General features: G+C 43.8%; 1 protein-coding gene across 9 annotated transcripts in view; it reads left to right on the top strand.

Moving 5' to 3' along the window:
* sox5 (SRY-box transcription factor 5) overlaps positions 1 to 26,694 on the top strand; it is a 110,702-nt gene that overhangs the window by 27,810 nt on the left and 56,198 nt on the right. For 6 of the 9 annotated variants that reach the window (XM_088406374.1, XM_088406378.1, XM_088406377.1 and 3 more), the window contains exons 2-4: positions 2,459 to 2,559; positions 18,378 to 18,576; positions 25,897 to 26,119. In XM_088406374.1, the coding sequence (XP_088262500.1) occupies positions 2,477 to 2,559; positions 18,378 to 18,576; positions 25,897 to 26,119 (505 nt within the window). In that variant the 5' untranslated portion in view covers positions 2,459 to 2,476. Of the gene's footprint in view, positions 1 to 2,458; positions 2,560 to 9,668; positions 9,925 to 18,377; positions 18,577 to 25,896; positions 26,120 to 26,694 lie in introns of those variants that run through there. The other 3 variants (XM_088406379.1, XM_088406376.1, XM_088406375.1) reach the window with 1 other exon arrangement.

The following is a 26,694-nucleotide window of genomic DNA, read 5'->3' as shown; positions in this document are numbered from 1 at the left end:
AATCCTAGAATTGCACTTTAGTTCGGAGGCCATCATGTTATTCTGATTGTCTATCAGAATCGGCATTCAAAACTATCATAGGGGTACTACAATATTTTAGTGAGTAAGCCCTTAAAAATTGATTTTTACAATAACACGATGCATTTTTGTTTTCTACATTTAAGGGGTCTCTATCGTGGAAATGTTTTGTCTAATTAGGGTTTCAACTGATTTATCCACTATGCATTTAGAGCACAAGTGTCAAACTCCAGTCCTAGAGGGCTGCTGATGTTAAAAAGAGAAGTAAGAAGAGCATTTATATGGAAATCGAAGAAGGCTAAGCTAGCCTAGCCTAAGCTACCCTCACTTGGGAATATGGCCGTAACAAGCTACTAGCTCAAAGGTAAATTAATCCTTTCTAAATTTTTTGTTTATGATGTTATTTAATTGTATACATGTATATTATATATACGTAGCACTTAGTATAGTATTTTGATACCAATTTTTAATATGTATTTACAATTTTGATGTTTTTACCTAGTATTTTACACGCATTAGCTAACGTTTAGAGTAGCTAGGTTTGGATTGGTGAATTTGCATTACGATCCCAACCACGGAACAGATTCATCTTGTAAACCGGGGTAACCGGGGTAAACCACTGTAATTACATACAAACTGATGTGTGTAATACAGAAATCTGTAGATATTACAAAGGAAAAGACTTGATTTTTAAGATGAGTTCAGTTGGCTTGGTTATGGCAAAGATCAGAAAAATGATGTTCTATTCAAACTGTTTTCGGTTTGCAAGTCTCACATATTTTTCGTCTGGGTAAATCATTCACTTTTCTACGTAACGTCCCAGTTCTAGTCTATCCATTAACCTCGCTGTGACACAGACTCCCTTTCAGCCATTTTGTGCATTGTTTGCTCTAGCCGCATATTATGAAGAAATGACACCAGAAGGAGTCTAATTAACTGTCTTGATGTTTTGAAGGAGAGAGGGAAAAAGAAAAAAAACAACAACAACAATAAAAATCTAATCGGGCTAATTAGTAATGAGTTAAGATTCGCACAAAGTGGAAAGATTGTTAATTAATTTCCCATTCAAGTCATTGTCAGATTGTTTCCAACACAATGTTTGCCCAAGTACTTGGCTCTGAGGTACACTACAAAGGTAAAAACAGAAATGTCAGTCTCAAAGTCCACGTCCAGGTCAAGTCTCAAGTCCTTGACCCACAAGTCCAAGTATTCAGGTTCTAAGAATTTCATTGTACGTAGAAACTTGTTTCTACACTGTACACGTGACTACAAACATTTTTAATCTTGAATCTTAATCTAATTTCAAGTCAAATCTAAAGTCCCTGATCATGAGTCCAAACCAAGACCAAATCCCTGGGATTGCCTTAATAACATAATGATTTTTACAGTATATGCATTCTTGTTTTCTTTTCCGTGTCACAACTGAAACAAACCTGACTTGACTCGAGTGTTACTGACAGTACTCATGTAAAGGTTTTTTTTTCCAAGTCATTTTATCCTCACCTGTATTATTTTATTATTGTTAGTATTTTTCTGTCAAATTGAGTAACATTACTTAACACTTCAGTAAATATTGAAAACATGAGCGCAAGTAACATCGTCAAGACTTGTCGCGAGTCCCAAAAGAAAAGTCAGAGTCAAGTCTTGAATCTTTAGTGAGTCTAAGTCATGTGAGAAGTCCCCCAAAACGTGACTTAATTTTCTCATGATTCCGAGTCCCCATAACACCGTCAAGACTTGTCACGAGTCCCGCAAGAAAATTCTGAGTCAAATATTTAGTGAGTCTTTAGTGAGTCTAAGTCATGTGGGAAGTCCCCCAATAAGTGACTTAATTTTCTCATGATTCCCCATAACACCGTCAAGACTTGTCACGAGTCCCCCAAGAAAAGTCAGAGTCAAATCTTTAGTGAGTCTTTAGTGAGTCTAAGCTCTGTGAGAAGTCCCCCAAAAAGTGACTTAATTGTCTCATGATTCCGAGTCCCCATAACACTGTCAAGACTTGTCACGAGTCCCACAAGAAAAGTCAGAGTCAAGTCTTTAGTGAGTCTAAGTCATGTGAGAAGTCCCCCAAAAAGTGACTTAATTTTCTCATGATTGCGAGTCCCCATAACACCGTCAAGACTTGTCACGAGTCCCGCAAGAAAAGTCAGAGTCAAGTCTTTAGTGAGTCTAAGTCATGTGAGAAGTCCCCCAAAAAGTGACTTAATTTTCTCATGATTCCGAGTCCCCAGCCTTGGTAAAACGCACTCTGCAATGTGAAATTGTCCTAATCCAGTGACCCTGTTGCCAATATTTATGCCCATATTTGGAAGTGCCGACTGTAACTTACCAAAAAGTAAGCCTGGAACTTATAATACAGCAGACTAACCTAATTTGGTGTTGAAAGCAGCCTTTTTTAAAATCTTTTGCCATGTTTCTCCATCTGTTCACCTGTGTGCAGGATTAGCAAGCTCAGGAGATGATGAACATGCAGCGTTCTACATCTTTGTTGGGGAACGTGCGCAAGGGAGCGGATGAGAGTGTCCGGAGACCCCCGTGCCGGTATGAACCGGGCGCTGGCGTCAAGAGATAGCGCCTCTATCTTAATAGCGTGGCATGCCCGCCACTCATGCCTTCACGCGCCTCTCTTGGCTTGCATGTGTCATAAAATGATAAAACTACTTCACACAGCCTGGAAAACAGACACACCGAGGTATTGATATCGGAGCTCACGGTGGGATCGAGATAAGCACTCGCACCAAAGGCCCGCACTCTTGCAATTGTTGCATTTTATTTTGAATATTATCCACATAAGACAGTTTATCACCAGACTTGCTTTCCTGTGCACACTGGTGCGTCTCAATCATTTGTTTGACCTTATTTAGCAACGTGCAATGCGCCATATGGTATTAAACATAGAGTGAAATGTCAACAAGCTGTTAAAAAGTATGTTTGTTTTTTTTTCTGGGTATGAAACTCTTCCTACTGGGATTCTTTAAAACTGAAGAAAAAAATCTGAGCGTAGAGTTGCATAGCTTTGAATCAGCACAACTTTTGAGTAGAAGATATCGACTTTGTGAGGGAGAAATGCCAACACAATTGAAAATTGGGCGTTTTATTTTTTTAATTTTAATGTATTATATTATTTTTTATTTTCATCTCACAATTGAGCAGAATACGTGCATGGTATAACCCTGTGGAATACTTGTTTTCAGGCAAGTAACCTCTGACCAGCACGATTCGCGTATTTAAAAAAAATGATTAAATTAAATATAAACTTACTTGAAACAGAGTGCTTTTCCTGGTTCATTAAAAAACGACACAAATTCATAGTGATATCTATAAGGATACCACTATTTTATCTGGCAAATGCATATGAAAGCTAGTGCAACATCATCAGTTTCATTTTGGGCTCATCTGTTGAAAGACTGCATCTCTGAAGAAAATGCGCATGTGAAAAACTTTTGCAAAGGAGTCACTTACAGTTTGACAATAAGTTGCATCAAGTTCCAATTAATTTGTTCTTCATTTGAAAAGATGCAAAAGAAGCCTGACATTAGATTTGTTGATGTCTGCAGAAACACAGTCAATATCTCACATACCCCCTGAAGTGCCTTCAGGTAACCACAGGGATGTGTGTACCCCCATTTGAGAAAACAGGTTTAAAAAAAAAACAAGCCTGAAGACTGTATCGTAAAATCTCGATAATGTCCATTTGTGGGTGTTTGTAGGGTTGTGTGCATGAGATATGTGACTGTGCTAGTGCTAGTGGTCTTCAAGGTTTGTTTACAGTCCGTCTCCCTGTGCCGCTATTCACAGTTGGCCCCTAATGCACTACAGCTGTTAGGGTCCCCGTCACAGGGGCGTCCTATCAACAGTTTCATTGTAATGGACTGTGTGTGTGTGTGCTTTGTGTGTGTTTCCCCCCATGTGTGTTCACAAGGGTGTTTTTCTGCACATTTATGATGGAGCAAAGCATCTCTCTGCCTTTAACACAAGCGGCTTTGCGACACCTTTTGTCTTGCGCGTGTTACCTTCCTCCTTTATCACCCAAAGTGGCAAGTTACAAAACTTTAGCATCACCTCAGAAGAACCTTTTGTTTCAGTCCAAGCAAACAGACGCTTTTGTTGGGGTTTTTGGAATTACTAGTTTCAAAATTAACCTTTTCTGCGACAAGTGCAAGAGATTTGTACGTGAGTCATAAATAACTAAATACCGTGTTTTATAATGCACACCAGATTATTAAGAATGAATGGCCTATTTTAAAACTGTTTTCATATATAAAGCTCACCGCATTATAAGGCGCATAGAATAGAAGCTACAGTACAGTAGTGGCAGGGGTTGCATTATTCATTCACAAAATGGAGCTGCACTGAAAGGAATGTCCACTAAACAATCAGATGAGTCAGTCAAACTTTTCAATCAGAAATAAAAAATAAAAGATGATTTGTGGAAAGTACTATCTTAAGAATGGGATAAAAGTACCTTTTGATAACACTAAAAGACTGATCAATACCGAGACAAATCAAGAGTTTAAATGATATTGAATTTTAAATAGTGGATTTATTTGATCAATTTGCGCTTTCTTTTATTTTTTATTTTTATGCTATTTTTTTTCGTCATCCAAAAATGAAAACTCGTGGTTACAAGGCACTGGGTGTAAAAAATAACAGTGTAAAAAAAAAGCTCATTTAGAGTGGCTTATTGTGGACACAGATTTGGACTTGGATTTAGATTCGTGAAAAATATGGTAAGAAAAAAATGGGAGCGCAAAAACATACGTTCATATTTTGTCTGGTATTCAAAGTTTTCCCCTAGAATGTTTCCAACAGTCGGCCTCTTTTAATGTAAAGTATGTTTTTGTAATGCATAAATGAGGTTATGGTTTGTTTTGCGGCTTTTTGCAGGGTCAAGGAGAGATGCCGTTCCCAATCAATGCCTTGTTTAGTGGCGGAATGTGATTCAATTATTCAGGCCCGCAGTGTATTCTTCCCATTTGACCATGAATTAGATTAGGTAAGCAGAAAAACCAAAGCAAGTGATTGTTGTTGACTGGCATTTTCATATTGCGTGTGGAGTGGAGAGCGTCAGGCAGTCAAGTGTGGCGGCGTTGCTTTTGTGTTGGCCACGTATGACATTTGTATGAACTGTATTCAGGTGGAAGGTGCTAATTAATATTCGAGGGTATTTTTGTTCTCTGTGACACATTTAATGAGGGATGGAGCACCTCTTTCTCAACTGAGAGTTTGGCTTCTGACACTGTCACCTATTACGTAATTGACGGTTAGTTCGTCTACAGCAGTGTTTTGCTACTGAAAACTTGCTCTGAAAACTTTTTTATTGATGAAAATTTTTAAGTATACTTACACATGCATCCTTTTTAACATTAACAACAAAAAAACGCAAAATAAATCAACTCTCAACAACTGTTAATTATTTTTATCGCGTTACAGCTTAGTCTAAAACTGAAAAAAAGTGCCTGAAACTAAAAGAAAATGATGAAAATTAATACTTTATTGCAATTACATTCCACATGACAAAAACAAAGCCTTTTTCCTGGGATCATCCACGCCCCCCCTGGCATCACCTCGCACCCCCCCCAGGAGGGCCCGCCCCACTATTTGAGAAGCACTGGTCTACAGTATCTTGGGTAAGTCAAGCTACACGAGGTTTAAAGGATATTCGCTGATACAGTTTGGAATTGTAATGGCCGCCGATGAAAAGCATGGTGTCAAATCTAAAGCCTGAAAATGTGGAAAAAAATAACAATAGAAAAAAGAAAAAAAATAGATAATACAGTAAAAATAGAAATAGAGAACGCCAGTTTGAAAATGTGGTGGATTAAGATCATTCAGTTGGGATTTTGATGCAGTTTGATATGAAATTTGAACTGCAATTTAGCAATATTCATTTGTTGATATGTTAATAATAAATTGGGACTAAAAATGCAGGCAGTAATTATAAATGTAAAAACTTCCCCATCTTTTTGCTTAAATATCTAATGTAAAGATATGACATTATATATTACATAGCACAAGATATTACATATTACACATTACAAGCACTGCGGCTTATAGTCCAGTGCACCTTATTCGTAAAAATTTTTGCTGCTGCGACTTATATACCGGTGCGAAAAATACGGTAGTTTAAACACCTCTGATTCTAAAGGACCACCGGCTTGGTTAACTTTTTCTTTCGGCCACTTCCTTTCACGGGGCATTTTCTGTACTCTTTCATCACACCTGTAGGACCTTTATTATGCAATCCAAATTTTCGCGCTCGAAAAGAGTTATTCACTGCAAAGTGTACAGTGTATAAATACAGTGACAGGACTGGCTTCCCACCCTCCCCAATACACCCATTTGTGTGTGCATGTGTGTGTTTAAGTATTACAGAAGTGGCAGTCTGTCAACTCCACTTTCCTCTCCACTCGCCGGAACAATAGCGGGATTGGCCGTATGTGTGACACGCAGACCACACACCATTAATAGTGAGTGACAGCACAAAGGGCTAAAAGCGGCGTTCGCCCCCGACGCACGACATGTACAGTATGCGCACCTGAGGACACAATGGGTGTGTGTTTGACTGGCGAAGGTGTGTGAGTGTTCACGCATGAGAGCGCCGGCATATGTTGTGTTGAAAGTGTTCAGCTGTCTTGCTTGTAACCAAATCAAATGCGCGCGGCGGAATCAATTGGAGGAATCAAAACAAAAGGTATGAGGGCGGAACGTACGGTATTTCAAAGTTGTTTTTTGTGCGTTTCGGAGGTAAAAGTACAGTGGGGCCCCTATGAACGTGATTACGAATATTCCAAAATGCCGGTCAGAGCGTCCGCACTAATTTTTTTTGATTTACCGCATCAACAAATCTAACTATTTTTGTATGCGTCAAATAACGTTGATATGCTATTGGTTTTATTAAGTCACAGTCACGGTGTCAGTCACGGAGATGCCGATATGCTATTGGTCGATTAAGTTCACAGTCCCGGTCTCAGTCACGGAGATGCAGATATGCTATTGGCCGGCGTCACGTCAATCACAATAATGCCGATATCCTTTTGGCCGAACGCCTTCATCTAACTTGATGGCACAGCTGGTCGGGATGGAAGGAAGGAGAGAAAAGAAGTGAAAAACGGAAGGAAGGAATTTTGTGAAGACTTTGCAAACTTTATCTGTTAGACATGGCTTCTAAAATTGCTAGTGGCGGTAAAGGAAGAAGTAAGAGGATGATGACAATAGAAACCAAGCAGGAGATAATAAAAAAATACGAAGGAGGCGCACGCATAGTTAACCTTGCTAGTGAGTATGGCCGAGGGAGGCGCACGCATAGTTAACCTTGCTCGTGAGTATGGCCGTAACCGCTCGGCAATCTTCTAAGGGAAAGACTTTCCTTGCCAGGGGACGGACCTCGCTCGACAACAAAAGGGAGAAGCTTCTTCTATTATGAATTAAAGAGAAGGAAATCGCCGATGATATGTTCTCGTTTAAGAAAATAAATCAATAAATCTGCGAGTTGGTCTCTGCTCCCCTCCACCTCCACCCACCACCAGCTCAAGTCACGTCACCCCAAAGGTAAATGTCATTTTTCCTTTGTATATTTATTATTTAATTTAACTGTACAGTAGATTATGTTACTAATTTTTAATATGTGTATAAACTCGTGATGTTTTTACCTAAGGTTTTTGCACGCATTCACTAATTAACATAGGTTTGGATTGCCTGTCATACGAGCAGTTCGAGTTACGAGCGTAGCCGCTGAACGGATTAAGTTCGTAACACGGGGACCCACTGTACAGGCTATTCATAACATTCATAAACGTGGCCATGGAAAATGGAGGACGTTCAAGCTTATGCCGAAATGAATACACAGTCATCCCAAAAAGGAAAAAAAAAATCATGCTAATGCCACAAGTACAACAATAAGTACATTCAGACACAGGGGAAGAAGGGTTATTATGTTGTAAAAGTGTTTTCCATAACCTATGAGAAAAATTAATTAATCCTCGCCTGGCCTCTTTATGGAGGAATTCTAAATAGCGTAAATGTGGCCTTTTTGCCAGTATTAAAAGAAGCCATTTAGAGAAAATTGAATACCCTGTTGTTAGCTAGAAAATGTATTCCCTCAACGGACCCTACTACTATAAGACTGCTAACGTACCATTTTAAAGGACTTGCACACCTGTAGCTTTCTATCTTCCCAATTGTCCTCATCCCAGTTGATGATCAGACAGTACAAATTCCAAGTGTCCCAAAATGCGTCACGACAAACCACGTGACTCTTTTATTGCTCGCAAGAATGTAAACAGGAAGATGTTGCTCTTTGCTTTATGGGCTAAGTTGTGATAAGCGAATATAGCTGCAAAAATAAACACATAGCTTTAATAATAATAATCTCAGCAGTTTGGACTTCATTTCCATTCACTGCTGAGAAATCAAATATTAAGTCAAAGACTGTAATGTCTGTTATAATATGTCTGATATAATCTGTTTAGTAACCTGCATAGTTTTGTCACCATAATTATTTTCGCACATGGTGCGAGCTTATCATGACACCTTTTTTCATCCTGTTATGCCAATGCTATCACTAGTAGCTTCTTGCAATTGCGCAAATAATTTAGCTTTACAAAATGCAAAGGGCCAGTTTTCACAGGTGGAAAGGTCCCTTTGATTTTGCTGCTGAGTAACTGGTATTCCTCCATATAAAGTACCGTATTCCTCCTGGTACAAGTTGAGTTATTTTTCCTAATTTTCGCCCCCATATGGGGGGTCGCATTATAATCGCATAGCTCAAAAGAAACCAATTTTCCATATCTGTGATATCTGGATTCCATATCTGGATGTTGGCAGGTGGGATTAGAAATAGCAACAACAAGGGTAACGCTCTGATCTCACAACAGTCATCACTTGGGTAAAGAACATCCCAAGTAAGATGATCAGCAAATCCTCGCTGAAATACGTGAGAAATACGGTAGTTGTTTTCCCCTGTCATCAAAAAATGGCGGTCAAATTTCAGGCATTAAAAGCGGCCGTTTGGGTAATTTGCAATCAGAATATTCTACAAGTAGTGATATTCGGAGACCGCTTCTTCATGATAGTTACCTTCACAGTAGCCAAAGTTGGGCATCTTCATTAGCAAATGGTTATCAGGACACTTGTAACCCTTGTAATCACAATCACGCCATCAGTAACGCCCCGTCAACATCTCAATTCCTTTGCAGCCCCTCGCACATAGTCTCTCGCTCTTCAGCCTTCCGCCGGTGTCATCTGCGGTCTTATCGTTTCCTCTCAAATTACATCCTTTAATAGTCGCTTATGTTGCAGATTGAAATCTCACAGAGAAGGCAACAGGAAGTGAACGCGCGTTATTGACCTGGCTTTAAACCCCACGCTAGCTGATGAGTCTAAGATGCTTTTGAAATCTGTTCGGGTATCACGGTCGCGTTTTTGATCATGAAGACGATTTGGACTCGTCCGTGGGAGTTGGACGCGAGTCAGGTCAGCGAGTCTGGTCAAAACGGACCCTCCCCTCATGAACCCAGTGGATGAGAGCCAGTCTGACTGCTGCTGGCCCTTTAAGAGCTGGATCTCACAGCCTACAGCCAGGGGAGGAGAAGAGGAGGGACAGAGGCACAGAAACAGAGAGAGAGAGAGAGAGAGGGAGGGTGTCAGTCTGAAAGTGTGTGAGTAGAGAAAGAGCAAAAGAGAGAGAGGAACACACACACAATCATAGACAGAAAGAGAGAGAGAAAATCGGCGGCGTGTGAGAAGGATCACTCCTATCTCGTCTTGTTCTGAGGGGAGACCTACCGAACCCAATCTGGTCCAGCCGAGCATTTTGTGGGACTGTTTTATGTTGTTGTTGTCGAGAGAGACGGACCCTTACTCCAGCATGCTCACTGAGCCTGAGCTACCTCAGGAGTGTAACAGGTACGTGCCGAGCCTTCTCACACACACTTCCGCACTGATGAGTTAGACGGCGGACGTAGCAGGACGCTGATAGAGAGGGAGGAACGTAGCGATGGGACAGCGGGGAAAAGTGTGTGTAACCCGAAGCCGAATGGACCTGACTTGGGATGTGTAAGAAATAAAGTTTGGAGATAGATCATTTGTGAGCTAAACAGCAACATCTGTGTGTGTGTGTGTGTCAGCCCTCATCATCTCGCCTCCTCTTTCATCACTTTATTTACATCTCACTTCCCCACTCAGGGTCAGTGTGCCTTGGTTTCTTCTGTCAAAGATCACCGCTCTTATCACAGCTATTATTCCCCTGCGCTTTTGAAAAAAAAAAAAGTAACTTTAAAGCTCTTGTTTTTTTTCTCCAAAGACTACCGGTGTGTTTTTCACTTAATCCCGCTCCGTAATCCCATTGTCCGATGCTGTTGTTTTCATCCTGGATTTGTTAATCTCACTGTAGTCCTTCTTGAGGTTTAAAGGTGCAAACGCTCCAACTTTGCCCTTTCGCCACACTGACTATAGCCAGATTACGTTATAATATTTTAATACCCTCCGCTTTTAACACACACACCTCACCCTCCGTCCCTTCTACTTGACTTTTATTGCGTTAGTAAATCCCCGTCTGTTTTGCTTCATGAAACTAATCTTTTGTTCGCAGATAAACAGTAGTTGAGAGAAGGCGGAGGAAGACGGGATTTCAGGGGGGGGCCCTTGAATTAAAAACACATTTTAGATGACAGTTTAAAAAAAAAAAGTGTTTTTAATAATCAAATCCGGCAAAGTGATTGAGGTGCGGGAGAGGGAAAAAATAAAACAGGAGCGAGGGAAGGAATTAAAAATTTACAGGATTAAAGTGGAAAAGCGGAATGTATAGAGATAACTGCGGGGATTACAATGATTTAAGTGGGGCGCACTTAAAAGTCCTTGCTTTCCAGTAATGCACTCCATCACCGAACGGCCATATGCGCGTGTGTTCATACGTATGCAAAATAACCGCGTGGGGGTATCTCCCAATCTGCGTGTGTGTGTGGAGTGGCAGAGTCTCTCGTCGGGACTCGCCGGCGTGTGTGTGTGTGTGTGTGTGTGTGCGCGCCGCAGCCTGACGATGCTCTCGGTTCCTGCGTTTCTGTAAGTGGCTTCATCTTTTCATCACACTTCCTCTTCTTTCGCTTATTTTCAACACTTCTGCTCTGTCTTTGTCATCCTCTTGCTTTGTTTATTTTTACAAATGAAATTGGCAAATGACACTCAAGTCTACCCGAAGAAGATCTCCCGCGTTTAAACATTTAGGGGAACTTTTAATGTTTCTTTGAAGTTACCAGAAAGGAAAAAGTAAGATTATAAAGACAAGTTGACACGTTTCGTTCTATGATGGATAGAAAAGTGGAAAATTAGTAGTGAAATGTCCTAAATTGTTTGGGTGGAAGAGGGAGGGATTTTTTTGATGTGTGTTTTCACACCCCTCCATTTGGGCACAGGGTTTATTAGGGTAAGTTTAAAGTGGGGGCGCATGTGTCGACAATGACGCGCACGCCGCTCCACGGCAACACCGTCGACCACGGGAATTTCCCATAATTTCCTAAACACTTCATCAGGCCTTGATATCAATATTAAAAAAAACACCGCTAGGAGAAAGGAGTTTTTTTTATTAGTTTTTCTTATTTTTGCACAATCGGTGCTTAAAAACTTGCTCCTAGCAGTGCTTCATTTAAACGGGCCAGATTAAAGTGGTCTCTGTGTGAGTGCAAGAGAAGTAATTGAGTATAGTGTCCGTGCTCTGCAAACTAATGCACAATTCTGCCCCTCTTCTCCTGTGGCCCTGTCCTGGCCTCCCTCTGCACACACACACATACACACACCAACTTGGACTGGAGGCCATTGTCTGGGCCATATTGTCCGTCCCCGGAGAGTCTTGATAACCGTGTCTCCATCCGTGGAGGAGGAGGGGGTACGAAAAAAAAATACCAGTGGAGAATAGTAGCCCCTCCCTATCCCTTTCGAACCCACCGGCGGAGTGAAGTCAGCTGACCGTAGGGGGAAAATAGGGGCCATTTGGGGCAGTGTTTGTTGTGGATGGATGGGTGGTCATATGACACGGAGAGGTGGTGGGGTGGGTCACATGATAGGAGTCGAAGTTCAGCTAAGCTAAGGGGACTCCGAAAATTCACTTAGCGATATATGCATACGCCATCTATTGGTCTTTGCCATTTCCCCCAAATACGCACACGGTCCCTTCGGCCCACAATAGGAGGCAGTGTTTGAGGTTCCGAGGTCCCTCCCAGAAGTCTACAATGAAGCCTCTGTCTTTCCAGGTAGTGTGTGAACGAGCGAGAGAGGGAGGAGGTCAAAAAAGTGAGGGACAAATGAAAGAGAGCAGCTGTGTGTGTGTGTGTCATTTGGAGAATGGGCTCGCATGTGTGTATGTGTAGTATAGTGCGGGGGGGGGGGGGGGGGGGGGGGGGCGCTGACAGTGAGACAAATGTCGCGACTCCTTCATGGATTGCTTAACAAATAGCAGAGCCGGCGTAACAATGGAAAAAGTCGCTCCCTCGCTCAATAAACACCCCCCCTCACCCCATCTCTCCCTCTTGCAAACATCAAGACAAGAAGGGGAGTGCATGCCTTCCACCGGATGCACTTTTCCCTCTCTCCGTCTGTCTCCTTTCACCCCCCCCCACGACCAAACACACACATTGTCTCCCAACCTCACTTCTGTCCCTCAATATTTTCCCACGCGCCGCCTTGACTCGTCTGGATTTTAAAGTGATGTTGCAATGTTGATTTTCTCCCAATTTTACACATCTCTACTTCACGAGTGGAGTTTAGCGCACACATGACCGTGCGGGACGTTCCTGCCTTTTGTGGCCTAACAGCAGACCAATTGCGTACCCTTCACACAGTGGACGCTTTGTTGCTGTGTGTGTGTGTGTGCAAGGGCATTGACTTTGCTTTAAGTGTTCATCGGGGAAAAATCCAGCGTGCATTGCTAAGAGCACAAAAATGTTACAGTGCGGTTATAAATAGTCGGACTCGGGACGCGTCGTAGCTTATTTGGATATCGAAAAATTCCGGTAGTTGGTTGGTTACTTGGTCTTTGCATGTTTACCATTGCCCCTCGCTATAAATAGAAATTAGACAATTTTCTTACACGGGTGGTGTAGGGGTGACCTTCTTACAAACAGCTGATTGTGTAAAGTGGGGACAGCAAGTAAGACAACACCGAGGCCGCGGAGAAAGGAAATGGGAATGAGCTTAGGGGGTGTTTGACAGGAAGATAAAGACGTAGAGGTGGGATAAAGGGGCGACATTTGTTCAAATTCCCGCCTGAGGTGTCGCGTGGATGTAAACGTCACAAAAAGCCTCGGGCTCAAATATGCCCCTCAGAGAAATAGATGGCAGGGAACAAAAAAAACTCACTTCGGGGATTCGATTCCTTCCCCTCGCGCGCATCCGGGATGGATCGGACGGCCCGCTCGCGTCGCGGCGGAAATACGGCCGTACATGCACATTCACTTTACTGCGCGCGGAAATCTCCAGAGGGGGCTCCCACGCTCCCTGAAAAGGAGTTAACAAGAGCAGTTAGCGATGATGGCCAGCGCCAACGTGTGTGAGCGAGCGGAGAGTGTGACGTCCCTTCATTTTCTCGCACAAACCGGTGTGTGTTCATAAGCCGGTTGCGTGTATTTAAACATGCGTAAGCTCCGGAACGGCGTGACGTGCCAGCGCCGAGCGGGGACGACTTGATCGCAGGGCCCCACGAACCGGCCCGGAGACTGTTAACCCCGCCGCCCGTGGCCATTACGCGTCCGGTTAATGGACGCGCGTCCCTGTCCCGATTAGTGACTTAGCTGCGGTGGACATATGTGATATGAGGGCGACTTAACGGAGGAGCCGCTAATCATCAAAAAGCCAAGGGGGAAGTGGCGCTCTAATCTCAGCTTAGTGCTGTCACCGTGCGCGCGGTTGTGTGCGCGTCGTCAGTTTGTGTAACATAAGAGACAAACAACAGATTAGACGCTTGCGTTTTGATTTGACTCGTTTAGAAATACATGTGCTGTGGGTCGTCGTTTAAAATTGTCGGGGAAAAGTTGTAATACAATTTTCAAATGTTTGGGGTCACTTAGATGTTGCCTTTTTTTCGCTATTTACGTCAATTACGAAAAGCAGACTTGGTTGGTGGAGTAGAACATGATTTTTAAAAAGTTGACATTCTTGCAGACATTCAGTGGTTTTTCAATGGGGGTGCAGGAATTTAATTAAAGAGGGTTTCTACTCATATTCACTTTTTTTTTTTTTAATTCCGTGACAGGAAGATAAGCATTTTCTTTTCAAATTAAGAGCAAATTATTTGGAACACTAAGGAATGCAACTAAATTGTGTTATAACGACTCCTTTGTAAATTGCCTTATGTTTTTATTCTGTTAAGTTTTTGCATAGCTGAAAGTTTTCCGGCAAACAAGCCAGATAAAAATTAAATAAAAAAAAACATTCTGGACTGGCTGAGTATGATGCATGCTCTTTAATGCTTTTTCATGACAACATCAGCTTCCTTTTCAGTTTAAAAGCAAATCAATTGGAACATGAAGGAACGTTTTATTAGATTGACTTCTTCGTAACTTGCTACCTTTATTTTCTTAATTTTATATGGCTGCACATTGTCATTAGTAAGTTCTCAACAGATGAACTGGAAATAAAACAAAGTTACACAATCTTCTGCAGTCGTTGAATAAAATATGCCTGGGGATACACTACAAATGCAGTTGCAAGTTTACTTTTTAGAGCGGGGGTGTCATTTCACATTCACAAAAAACTTTTCACAGGAGGTACATCATTGGAAAAATAAATTGAGAACCACTGCTGTACGTGACCACAAACTTTTAAATAATCCCGTCTGTGTGTGGTTTGTGTTTGACAACAGTAGAATCTAATTATTATGATTCCGTCCGGAAGTCCAGGAGGGTGCGTGTTATTGTTTGACAGAACATTATCGTATTTTCAATATTTTTCCCCCCAATATACACAACATTAATTCACTGGAGACATATTGAACAGAGAAAAAAAGAAAATGAGCTTTTCTATGAAAATTAAGGCGTCAAGTGAAAAAAAAAAAAAAAATATATATATATATATATATATATATATATATATATATATATATATATATATAGGTGATGAGTGTTGTGCTTGACGTGTTCAGTGCAGAAATGATGCTAATATTTGTTAATTATGATCCGGCCCGTGCTGTCAATCTATCTTATTAGTTGAAAAAAAAAAAAGTGTCATCAGTGTTAAGCCCCACATCACATTTTTAAGTGTTCTCCATCGGCTGGATTTGATAAGAGTCGCCGGCGTAACGTGAATGCACGCAGCGCCCAATTGTGTAGTAATTCCACTTCAAAGGAGGGCGATTTTGGGAAGGGGGGGGGGGGGGGGTATTATATAGCTGGAGATGAGCTGCAAACGGCCTCCCCGAGGAGGAAGTGGTAGCAAGTTTGCAAGGAGGGAGGGGCGAGCTTCCCAGAGAAAGTCCTAATGAAATGTGTTTGGATAAGTGCGCTCTTGTCTAAAATATGATCAATGTCGCTACTGTTGCTTCCAAGACTCCGGGAAAAAATCCTCCCTGTTTTTTTTTCCCTTATGGCTTCGCGTGTGTGAGGTGATTCAAAGGTGACCCGCGGCTGCGCGTGTGTACATAGGGTTATGATTAGGCGGAGGTGTGTGCGGGACACAAGGGGACGTGTGTGTCGGTGTGCGCGCGCCAAACAAAAGGCCTCAGTGTGAGCGAGTGAAAGGAGGTAAAGTAAACAGGCAGTGATGAAGACAGACCTGCAGTGTTGGGGCCTCTGTTGTATGCATGCATGCTTGCATATGTGTGTGTTGTGTGTGTGTGTGTGTGTCTGCACTCTGGTTTGCGCAGCTGGGCCAGCCACTTCACTTTGAATCTCGCGTGAATGGAGGAACACAAAGATTTATGCCCAGCGAATCTTGAAACGATTAATGTCAGTAATTGCACGTGCGGGAGTCTTTTGTCATCGATGCAACGTGTCGGCCATCATTTATGATGTCGTTATGCTGAGTAAGTAACCGCAAAGGAGGAACAAGAGCAGATAAAGAAATCTATGGCGCCGCACAATCCGCCGTGTCGACTTTCAGCTATCTGTTTCGTTGTGGCGCATGCGGCTTTGTTGAAGTAACATTTTGCGCACTCCGGGATCCAAAAATGTCACTTAGTGACATTTAAGAAAAGCTCGGTTCACGTGAAGTCGCGTTTTCGGAGGACAAAGCAACAGGTGGTGATATAAGCCCAAAATGGATTACTTCAGCCAATCAAAAGTCTGAAGAAAGTCAATGGCGGGAAAGGGACAATGACGAAATTAATTGTTCTGAAGCATACAATCAGGGGCGCAGTGGTGCTGTACCGAGCGCGCGGAGATTTAGTAAGGTCCCTGCTCCAAAAATCTAGATCGAAAACTAATGTCCACAACGGTGGACACAAACGTACCCTGAGAAAGGTTCCTAAACACCATATTCAAACATAAAGGTTAAATTTACCACTCACGGGACCAGCAACACCATGACAGCCAATTAGAGTCCACGTCAGGGTGCGATTGACCTTTCAACCCTCAAAAACTCAGAAAGCCGAAAAATGATCTCATCAAGATACAGAAAGCAGAGAGTTAGCGATGAAAAATTACATCAATATGGCTAATTCAAACCCTAACCGTACCCTAATTGACCTCAATTGTGAAGCTGTGCACGGGTACCCCTAATCTAATTTTGATAATAGTTTGATTACATTTCAAATAAAGAATCGCACCGGGTCACCCATTAAGATCTCAACCACGCAACGACGAGAATTGTGACCGCACTTAAAAGGAGACGAATAGAACGTTCGCAATGCGGTAGCGCCGCCTGTTTCCCTCGCTAGCCTAGCGCCACTGGAAATTGTTTGACTTTGGCTGTCATAAGGTAAATAAGCAACGAATTAGTAGCGGGGGCCGCTCTTCGGAGCGACGCCAGATACGCCGTCCAAAAGAAATCCAATAATCAGTTTAGCGGAGGCCGACTGCAAGGACCAAATTGTCGGTGGAAAACTGTAGAAGCTAACGATAGAAGAAGAAGGAATACCTGTTGCTTCTTCCTGCGAGTTCCTCTCACACACACACACACAAAGTCCCTCCATCCCCGCCATGCGCTGCCTCTGGGAGACAGCCCGTTAGCCGCCTATTACCCAGGGTCATAGTCGCAGTGGCTTCAAGGCTGACAAGTGCATCTGAAAGCACTCAGCCGACGCTGAGAACCGCATTAAATTCTATTATTGCTGCATAGTCACTGCATCCCTATTCAGCTGGAGTACATGGAGGCAAATTTACCTTGCGTGAGACAGAGTTCACCTAATAGACGTGGCTTTATATCTTTTGCTCCTTTTCAAGGGAACAAAGCCACGGTAACAAATTGACACAGCGGGGCTCTTGTGTTGCTAGCCATTTTCCTTCAGTCCCCCTATTGTCCAGAGGTTTTCATAAACGCATATTATTGTCAGTGTTCATACTATTCCCTCTCTCTCGCTCTCCCTCGGCGTCCATTATTTTCTTCTCGTTCCCACTCGGTGTCTGTCTGTGAAAGCCCATTGTCAAGGCATGGTGATTTCCTGCACAATGCCGGTGCAAGCGGGCTTCATTTGCGGTAATGGCCCCCGTCTTTCGGAAACGTGAACGTTGAATGGCCCCCGTCGTAAACACGCCGGAAGACCCGGGAGTGTGTTTGAAGGTCCGTCGGAAGAGATGAAGGGCTTATTGTTCCCTCGCCTGAATGATTCCACGGATCCGGCGACGCGGTCCAGAAGAAAGACTCTTTGGTTGTCTTCGTACTTGAAATGTTACGTATGCTTTGCTAAGAATCTCAAAATTATCGTTTAGGTCATTTCGATGGCTTCTTACAGGCATTGTGATGCGGATGTAAGGTACGATCGGAGCATGACAAAACAGACAGGCGCGATCAGTTTGAAGTTTAAATCCATGTAGTCGCTGTAGAACCGTTACCCTTTTGCAGTTGTTGTAGCGGCTGCGTCTTCATGTCTACCGAACCTTTGAAAAACTTTCAAAAGACGAAAGATTTTTCAGCGTTTCGGGCTTGTCATCTGGAGATGTGTTATTATCGGCCTCCTTAACGTTCCTGGTATTGAATTTCTCCAAAACTCTAAATGGCTTCATTGTTTGGGGTAGCTGAGAGATGCACTTAAAACGTGTTTTTCAGGTGGACAGATACTTGTTTTGTATTTCGAAAAGTACCTGCGGAGAATGGAAGGCACTCAAACACTCTCCGTTTCTTCATTTTTTTCCATGCTACGTATCCTGTCAAAATCCCAAATAACCCTTTTCTTCTCTGTCATTCTACCTTCCTTCTCCTTGTTTTTTGGCACCCAGGATGTCTTCCAAGCGACCAGCCTCTCCATATGGGGGGACAGATGGAGAGGTAACCATAGCAACCAGCAGACAGCGAGTGGAGGATGAGGAAAGCGAGGGACTGGGTGGCGTCATCCACCTCCCCTTGGCCTCCTACTGCAACAAGGTGTCCCCGCGCTCGCCCCCTTTTCGGACCTTGGACAGCCCCCCCAACAACACGGTAAGAACTTGCGTGTGATTCGACGCATCATTAGCGTGTCGAAACGGAAAAAGGCGTTTGTACGGTTCCGAAGAAAAAAATAGATCCGACTATGCACGCGGAAATCCAGATGTAAAAAGGAAAAGTAGACGTAAAAATTCCTGGTTGGGAATTTCCTTTCGGACTACCTTTTATGATCGGAAGAGAATATTGAGGGCTACCTTTTGACACACACTTTTTTACTGTAACGTGTGCGCCAGCAGCCGTCGCCTTGAGCCCATCTGACGCGCAATTGCGTGACTGCGAAACGTGAGCCATCGCAGTGATTCAGCGCGCGCAGGACCAAGTGTGACATTGGGCGGCGCTTCTTAATGTATAGTGGATTTTCGCATGAGGCTTTCATACAGTGTCATGGCTGGGTCTTAGTGAGTCATTAAATATTAGTGGAGACCGGCCAAGCCACGCAATGACACACACGTGCGCACGCCCTCCGTTTCAAAACGGCCTCTTCATTCGGATGTTTAATCAGGATCGATGGATGTCTGAGGGTTTTCAAGCTTTGACCTTGTGTAGCTGATACACAACGTCATTTTTGGCATATTTTGCGTTGCTTTTGTGTCTCGTGTAGAAATCAAAACAAATGACCTGAAATGAACCTCGGAGACCCTATCCAAATTTTAGCAAGGTTCTGCTCATTTCGTCTCTTTTGGGGCGCTCAAGGTCGTCAACGTTCGCCAAAAAGTTGGCAAAAGTTTGCTAAACGTTCAACCAACCATCTTCTCGCAAGGAAAGCTTGATCGTGGTAAAATATTTATTGCACAGAGCGGTAAAATAAATTTTTGGGCAATATTAGGCAAACATCGGAGAACTTGAGCCACTACCTTCACCTACACCTGCTTTACCCTTTTTAGACAACTTATCTGGAGATATTTTCGTGGGTCTACTCGCAATAGACATGTCTGCTTGTCTGGACACCAGGAAATGGACAAAAATCACACCTAAAATGGCAACTTCTAACTGAAATTGCAGACTCGCTAAGGCTTTTAGATCATGCATTCCAGTGAACATTTTGAAGATCTGCTTATGTTGGAAAATTCAACCATTTCTTTTAAAAAGTAAAAATCACCCAAAAAAGGCAAAGCAAAATAACACACTTCATGTAACTTTTTAGTCATGGGTTCTAGAGACTTTTTTTTGTGGATTTCATGGTGCAAAATAAAACTGGCTTTAGGGGCTGAGTTCCGAAGTTTTACCTTTACGTTTTTCACCACCACTGCTGCAAAAAAATTTGGAGTGAAAGTTTTCAAAAAGGCCATTTCTACACTTGTTCATTAATGTCAAGACAGAACAATGAACATGGTGGAGTTGTGTTTTTGTACGGTATTAGAGCTACAGGCACCATTTCCTGTGCGTCATAGTGCGTCCTCGGCAATAAAACACATCAACCTTTCCCCCACCTCGTATTGCTCATACTTAGATGCCGTAAAACAATGAAAAGGCGCTTAGCAGCTATAATAGAGAGCTAATTTTGTAATTAGCCAGCTGATTAGGCAGCGGGCCCCTCCCAACTGCAAACTCCGCATGTGCTTGACTATAAACCAAAGTCCTGGCATTGTGGGCACAAGAACACAAATGGTGATAAATATTACGCTAGAAAAGTGTTTCTCCTCTAATTATTGCTCAAAAATCAACACTGTCAAACCGCCGATGCAAATAATGATTTTCAAAACGCCACTGTGGGAAGTGATGCCTCGGTATTGCTTTTCTAGCGTGCTTTTTTTTTTTTTTCCGCGTATCCCAGAGGGTTTAGAGTGGCAATCCCTTCACAGCTGACTGTCAGTGGAAAGTGGAGGGATACTACGAGAGTGTAAGTGGGTGGGGGGGTGATGGGGTGGGGGGGGGGTCACTGTCCCTCTCAGGACAATAGGCGTAAAGCGATACGGGGGAAGTGAATGGCCCTTGGGCGGCCAGTTGACTTGGAAGTGAGGCGGCGGGGGGTCCGTAAGAGGGGATGAGGGAAGGGGGGGGGGGCGAATTACGGCTTTATCTTGTCATCGTAAATTAACACGGGGGCGCGGAAGCGCTCGACTGACCTCTTCATCCATTTCGCCCTGAAGCGTTTCCTACCTGCTACGCACACGCACACAAGGACTGCAAATACGCTTCACTTAACAGCATTCCGCTCCTATCGGAAGCTCTCGATATGAAGGCTGCTGTTTATGATATTTTCCGAATGATTGTAATCTGGCTAAAAGGCCCTTTTATTGCAAGTAAAGTTCCCAGAGTGTGTGACTGGATCTCAAAGAAGCGTTTAAATGATGGAGGTGAAGCATCTCGGGGATGATTTTATGTTTGTGTTATGCATATTGTTGCAACGCACAAGCGCGCGCAAAAAACGCATGCAAATGAGGGAAGGACAAGCATCCTGCCACTAATTGTTTTGCAAACACAACCCAAATCTATCAACATATTGTGTTTTATTATTTGGATGTTTTTAACGGGTGCCAGTATTGGTGTTGAAGAATTACACAGATTTAACACCAAGGGAGTCTTGCCACACAGCGGTTTATTTCCCACGCAAATAAATCAGCAGGGTCATGCTGAAATACGCGAAAATCACCTGTACATTTTAATGACCCGATAAGTCTTACAGGCACTCGTGGGCCAGATCTCAAAGAGACACAGAACAACGTGTGTGTCTCAACTCGAACCAGACCGTCCTTCCTCACTACAAATTGTAATATCAACAGCGGCCAGAGATGGCGCCAAAAACAACTATACAAGTCAAACAAAGCACAAATGAATGAACTGGCAAAGGATATAACCAATTCAGTTCCAACAGATCATTATTTTGGGTGGCGCCTGGTACCAGTAGACCTCTGGGCCAGACAAAATGGAGATAAAAAGTACGTAGCACCCGATACGAAGGAATTAAAGCGTCTGAACCTGGGATTCCTTGAGTTGTTTTCATATGGCAGCTCTTCCCGGATCGGATCCATACTCGATCCGGTTTGCCTTGGAGGTACCCGACGCACGTTCTGACTTAAATCTCAAGTTGACAGGTGACTTTGAGGACCTCCAAGTCAAAACTGACAGTGTCTGTGTTGAAGCATGGCATGTAAAGGGATTTGCCGCGTGTGTGTGAGCGCTCATGCGTCTGGCTGCCGAGTGTGTCATGGAGATTGGCAGTTCTGGCGCGGAGCTAAGTCTTTACCTCCCCGCAGGAGCGATCAGTGACATTCCGGTACCGCGTGCGTGCGTATTTTAGTCGAGCAGCTGTTTCCAGCTCTTCCCACTGTCACATTGTCCGTGTCTTGATCCAGCACCACGCGCCAAGCATCAAATATTGTTTCTTCACACATGCACCTTGCGCAGCCCGAGACATGTCAAGCACGAGCATAGAAAGCGGGAGGGAGGGAGGAAGAAGGGAAAAGTTAGGGGGGGGCATTTGGATTCTTTCTTCTCCTGGCAAGAGTTAAGTGTTTTTCAAGCAGATGAGCTTAAGACAAAAGTTGCCTAATTCGGTTGCATCGCAGAGGCAGTAAAGGGATAAAGCCGAGCGAGGCTGGATTTTGACTTTGTTCCACTCATTTGGAAGAGAATTGACATCCGCAAACTAAAGGCAGAACCGCCCACACTGCCAGCTTGCCACGGTTAGCGCGTGCGCACGCAAGCACCTGCAGGCTATCCGGGTGTCAAAGCAAATGGCACAACTTGCTCAAGTGGCGAGGAGGAGAGGGCAGGAATGTTTGAAAAGGGGAATAAATGCATGCTGATGAGGAAAAGTTGTACAAATCGCGTTAGCGGCGGCGCACCTGACTGCCACCGTTTTGGAACATCTCCCTCTGCTTTTTCTGTCTCGGATGCAAATGGCTACAAAACGTCACTCGCCTGGATTATGCACTCGATTAATGTAGCCTTTGGGATGAGGCTGTCGATCTGACTTCACGCATGAATAATGCTAAGGACCCTAATGGGGGGTTGGGGGGGTTCCGAGTGGGCCGCGGCCCCCCGCTAATTCGCCGCCATTGGGAAATGACCTTGGCGCTTGAGCCAGATGACATCTCGGTGGCGGATTCTCCACACCCCGCCGCCGCACGCTTCCCTCATTCTTGTTTGTTTTGTTTGTACGACATCTTTCTGGAAAGAAAGTCTGCGTCTGTTTTAAGTAGGCGCTGGATTAGATAAATGGGATGTGACAGGTGTGACCGCTGCCTTCAAGATGCCTCCTTTCCTCCCGCCCCGCTCCCGCGCTCTGTCAACTCGCTCATTTCCTCTAATAACATCACCTCTCTCGCTCGCTATAGCCCCCCCCCCCCCTCCCCGCCGCATCCCTCCTTCACCCCTTGCCTCACTCTTTTTTTTTTTTAACCAGCCCGCCACCGCCTCCTTTCATTTGCATGGCGTGTGCTCACGATGATGCAACTGGTAATCACAGAGACGCCGGTTTTGAAGTGTGAATTAGCCTAATCTGTAGAACAGGAGAAGTGTGGAAGCAAGCTAGGAAGGATGCAGCCAAGAAGAAAAAAATAACTTTTTTTTCGGGGACAAGATAATGCATTTAAATACATTCCCTCAAATACGCAATGAAGCAATTGCAAATTTTGTATTTTTAATGGCTGATTGTTTAGAACAGAGGTGTCGAATTCATTTTTATCATGGGCCACATTGTAGTTACAATTATTGTCGGAGGGCCGTTATGAATGGGAAGTATGATCGTCACATGTTTACACGTTTTTAAAATCAGAGGCTGCTGAAAACTTTTCAAAAGTTGTATCGATCACAAAAACAATTGTAAAAGTTAAAGGAAATGTTGCGTTTAGCCAGAAGTCATAAGTGGTATTTGGTGGGCCACGTGAAATGATGTAGCGGTCCGGCTCTGGCCCCCGGGCCTTGAGTTTGACACCTGTGGTTCCGAAGGCGAAAATTGTCTAACTGCTCAGAATTTCGACTTGAAACATTACTTTAATCTTTGAAATCAGACAGATTAACACATTAACAAATACTATAGTCATATTTGCTTTTACCGTCAACACATCATATCTTTTCACAAACCTCCTGTCTAACCATATACTTTGTAAAAACTTTTCAAAAAATGCACACTGTAATAATGGGATAGAAAAAGCATTAATTGAATGATTAATAGTTAAAGATCATTAAAACAACAGACAATTGCAACGCTACTAAACAGTCATTGCACTTTTACTGAACTCCTGCTGTTGGCCACTGCTCACACTCAAACACTCACACACCACCGCTATTAAGACATTGCATTTTTTTCGACAGGTTTTATGTTTTCGTTTCAAAAGTGTGTCAAGACGTTTACTGCAATCGCTGGAAATGCGTTTAAAGCAAATGGAAGCGTCTGTGTGGTCTCTCTAGATAAAAATATAGCAAGAGGATGTGGTTCACTATTATATGGCATTCATAAAATAAAAGAGGAAATCAAATGCTCCAAAGCGTGGATCTGGCCTTGATTAGACAGAAAAAAATTGGAGGTATTGTATACATCATCGACTTGCCTTGTACCCGCTTCCTGCCTGTCATTCGCTGTACATTAAGTTACAAAGTAACCATGTCATGTCGGGTGCACAATGCATGTGCAGGACCGCTGGCAGAATTAATGAATTATTGAGCACGCTGACTTATTCAGAGTGTGAAAACACAGGATCGAAGCGAGATAAAGCGAGAGAGTCGGTCAAGTGTGGGGAATTCCATGTGATAATGGCTGGCTGTACCCGTCTTGTCGATATCAAAATGTGACGTCTGAGGAGGTGTTACAGCATTTCCCATTTGCGGGGCGTTTTATTTGTCATTTCACGACTTATCTGCTTATCCTGATGACTTTGTTGTGGACTGTGAACTGAGTATCAGGTCCCCCTTTCGGGCTGCAAGTTAATCATTTGCAAATGCTCTCCACCCAAATAGACTTAAATGACATCAACAGAGCTGCGTCTGCATCGTGCGCACACGCGCCCACACGCGTCTAATCAGATATATACAGTGCGGTATGTGTGTTTGGAGGTGGCGTTTGCCGCCCTGCGCTGAGATTAGCCAAAGATTAACTCGGTGGACCATTGACCCTTCTCCTGTAAGTAAAGAGCTGAGCCGACAGACTGGCAGGCGGATCGACTGACCGACTCACTTGGTTTATGGAATTCCGACCGCTCGGTAACGATGCCGCCAAAATTTGCTTTCGTTTCTCGCTTCAATTCACCTTCACCTAGACCTAATTATTCAAAAACAACGAATCCATCCATCCTTCCATCTATTTTCTGGTACACTCACAAACACACCTAAGAACAAATATAGAGTGTTCAATATACCGTGTTTTTGCAAAGGAAAATCAGAGTTCCTGGAGAAAACACACATAGGCACGGGGAGAACGTGCAAACTCCACACAGTAAGGCTGGAAGCGAATTGGGGACCTTTGCACTGTGAGGCAGACGTGCCTGCCACCGTGCCGCCTAAACAAGATTTCATTTTTGATAAGATATCCTTTAATGGCAAATTTGATGGCGTTCCAAGTTGTTTGGCCTTGGCGGAGGCGCCTGCACGCATCTCCGCCGCGGCCGCTTTGTTACGGCGCGGAATCGGCTGCGCGTTCCCTCTCAGTGTCACTCTTAATTGGGCTGAGACGGTATTAAGCCAATCTTCCAAACAAATGCCACTTCGATTGGATTGAAGGCTCGACTGCGCCCGCCGTTCAAGCTGTTCTGGTGACGTTTCGCGACCTCGCAAAAACTTTATAAAATAATCCAGGCTTTTATTTGGTGCTCGTTCCGACGGGGTTCTAGTTAGCAGGATAGTTATCGACGGCTTGGCGGAAAGAACAGAGCTTTACCGTTGGCTCGCTATATGATATTTTGTAGCCGTCACACCAGTTGTTCGCTCCTTTGTGATTTTCGTCCTTACATGAATTCACGGCTTGACAAAGTTCCAAACGTTCGTCTCGTACCGTTAACAGTCTTACAAGACAAAAGTAGCCACGGTGAAACTCGGCCTTTCGAGACGCGCGCGGTAACATTGGACGCCGCTCAAAGCCGAGCGGCGGAAGGCTTTGTAATCAAGCGTGAGCGTGCGTCCGAGAGACTTTCATGTTCTCGTTCTGTCAAGTATCTCCAAGTCAGTCAAAAGCACATTCCGGCTGAGAAGAAGGAAAAAGTGTGGCCTAACTTAGGAAAACTGGCGAGGAATGAAAGCGGAAATTCCGCGCCGCGCCGGGCTCGGAGAATAAAAGGAGCAAGATAAGAATGGCCATCACGAGTGGCCCTGCCAAGCCGTCCCTCCTTATTCATGAAGCTAATAACTCCACTATTTTTCTCTTTTGATTCCATCCAGGATCTGGACGGCTCCAAGGGAAACTCCCTCAGCCCTTACCCCACGCACAATGCTACCTCACCGGGCAAAGACGAAGGCGGCGCAGGGGGTCGGCCGTGCGGCGACGGAGGCTCGGCCGCAGGTGCGCTGGGAACCCCGGAGAGACGCAAAGGGAGCCTGGCGGACGTGGTGGACACATTAAAGCAACGTAAGATGGAGGAGCTGATCAAGAATGAACCAGAAGGTCAGTCTGGCTTTCCGTCCTGTTTTCTCCGTCCTTCTTTTGTGTCAAAATTTTCGGAAAGCGGAATGAGGAAACCCCGTCACTTGCTCGTCACTAGCTTACGGCCAAACAATCGCAGACAGAACAGTCGGAATGGACAGTTGGAGTTTAAAAAAAAGTCTAAATACCCCAGGCAGGTAACCGGTCGCTTAAGTCACTACATGCAACAGTTATAATTGTGATAAGGAGATCATCAGGTGTCCATCTTCTGATATAAATACCTTTCCTTCCGTTTTTGAGGAAAACAACTTCCAACTCGTGTTTTTCTGCCGTTTCTCGTGACATTCCGCCCAGAAAGGTTACTGCGCAGTGAGAAAAAAAAAAAAACAACACACACAAGAGTGTTTACCGGCCTTTGTAGGAACTTGTTTGTGTGTGTGTGTGTTCTGCCTATAGTTTCCCCTCGGTGCATCAACAGGCTTTCATTTCAAGCTGTGATGTGCTAACCTTATTTTTCAGGCTTTTCTTAGCGCTTTTCAATGCGGTCAAGACCGCCGCTGGTCCGCTATCTACTTGTTTTTATTCCAGTCGATAGA

The sequence above is a fragment of the Hippichthys cyanospilos genome, chromosome 22 (genome assembly GCF_059441005.1).
Source record: "Hippichthys cyanospilos isolate Australia breed blue-spotted pipefish chromosome 22, RoL_Hcya_1.0, whole genome shotgun sequence".
Taxonomy (NCBI): domain Eukaryota; kingdom Metazoa; phylum Chordata; class Actinopteri; order Syngnathiformes; family Syngnathidae; genus Hippichthys; species Hippichthys cyanospilos.
Note: the sequence above shows the minus strand (reverse complement) of the source record. Positions and strands in the feature narration are given on the sequence as shown.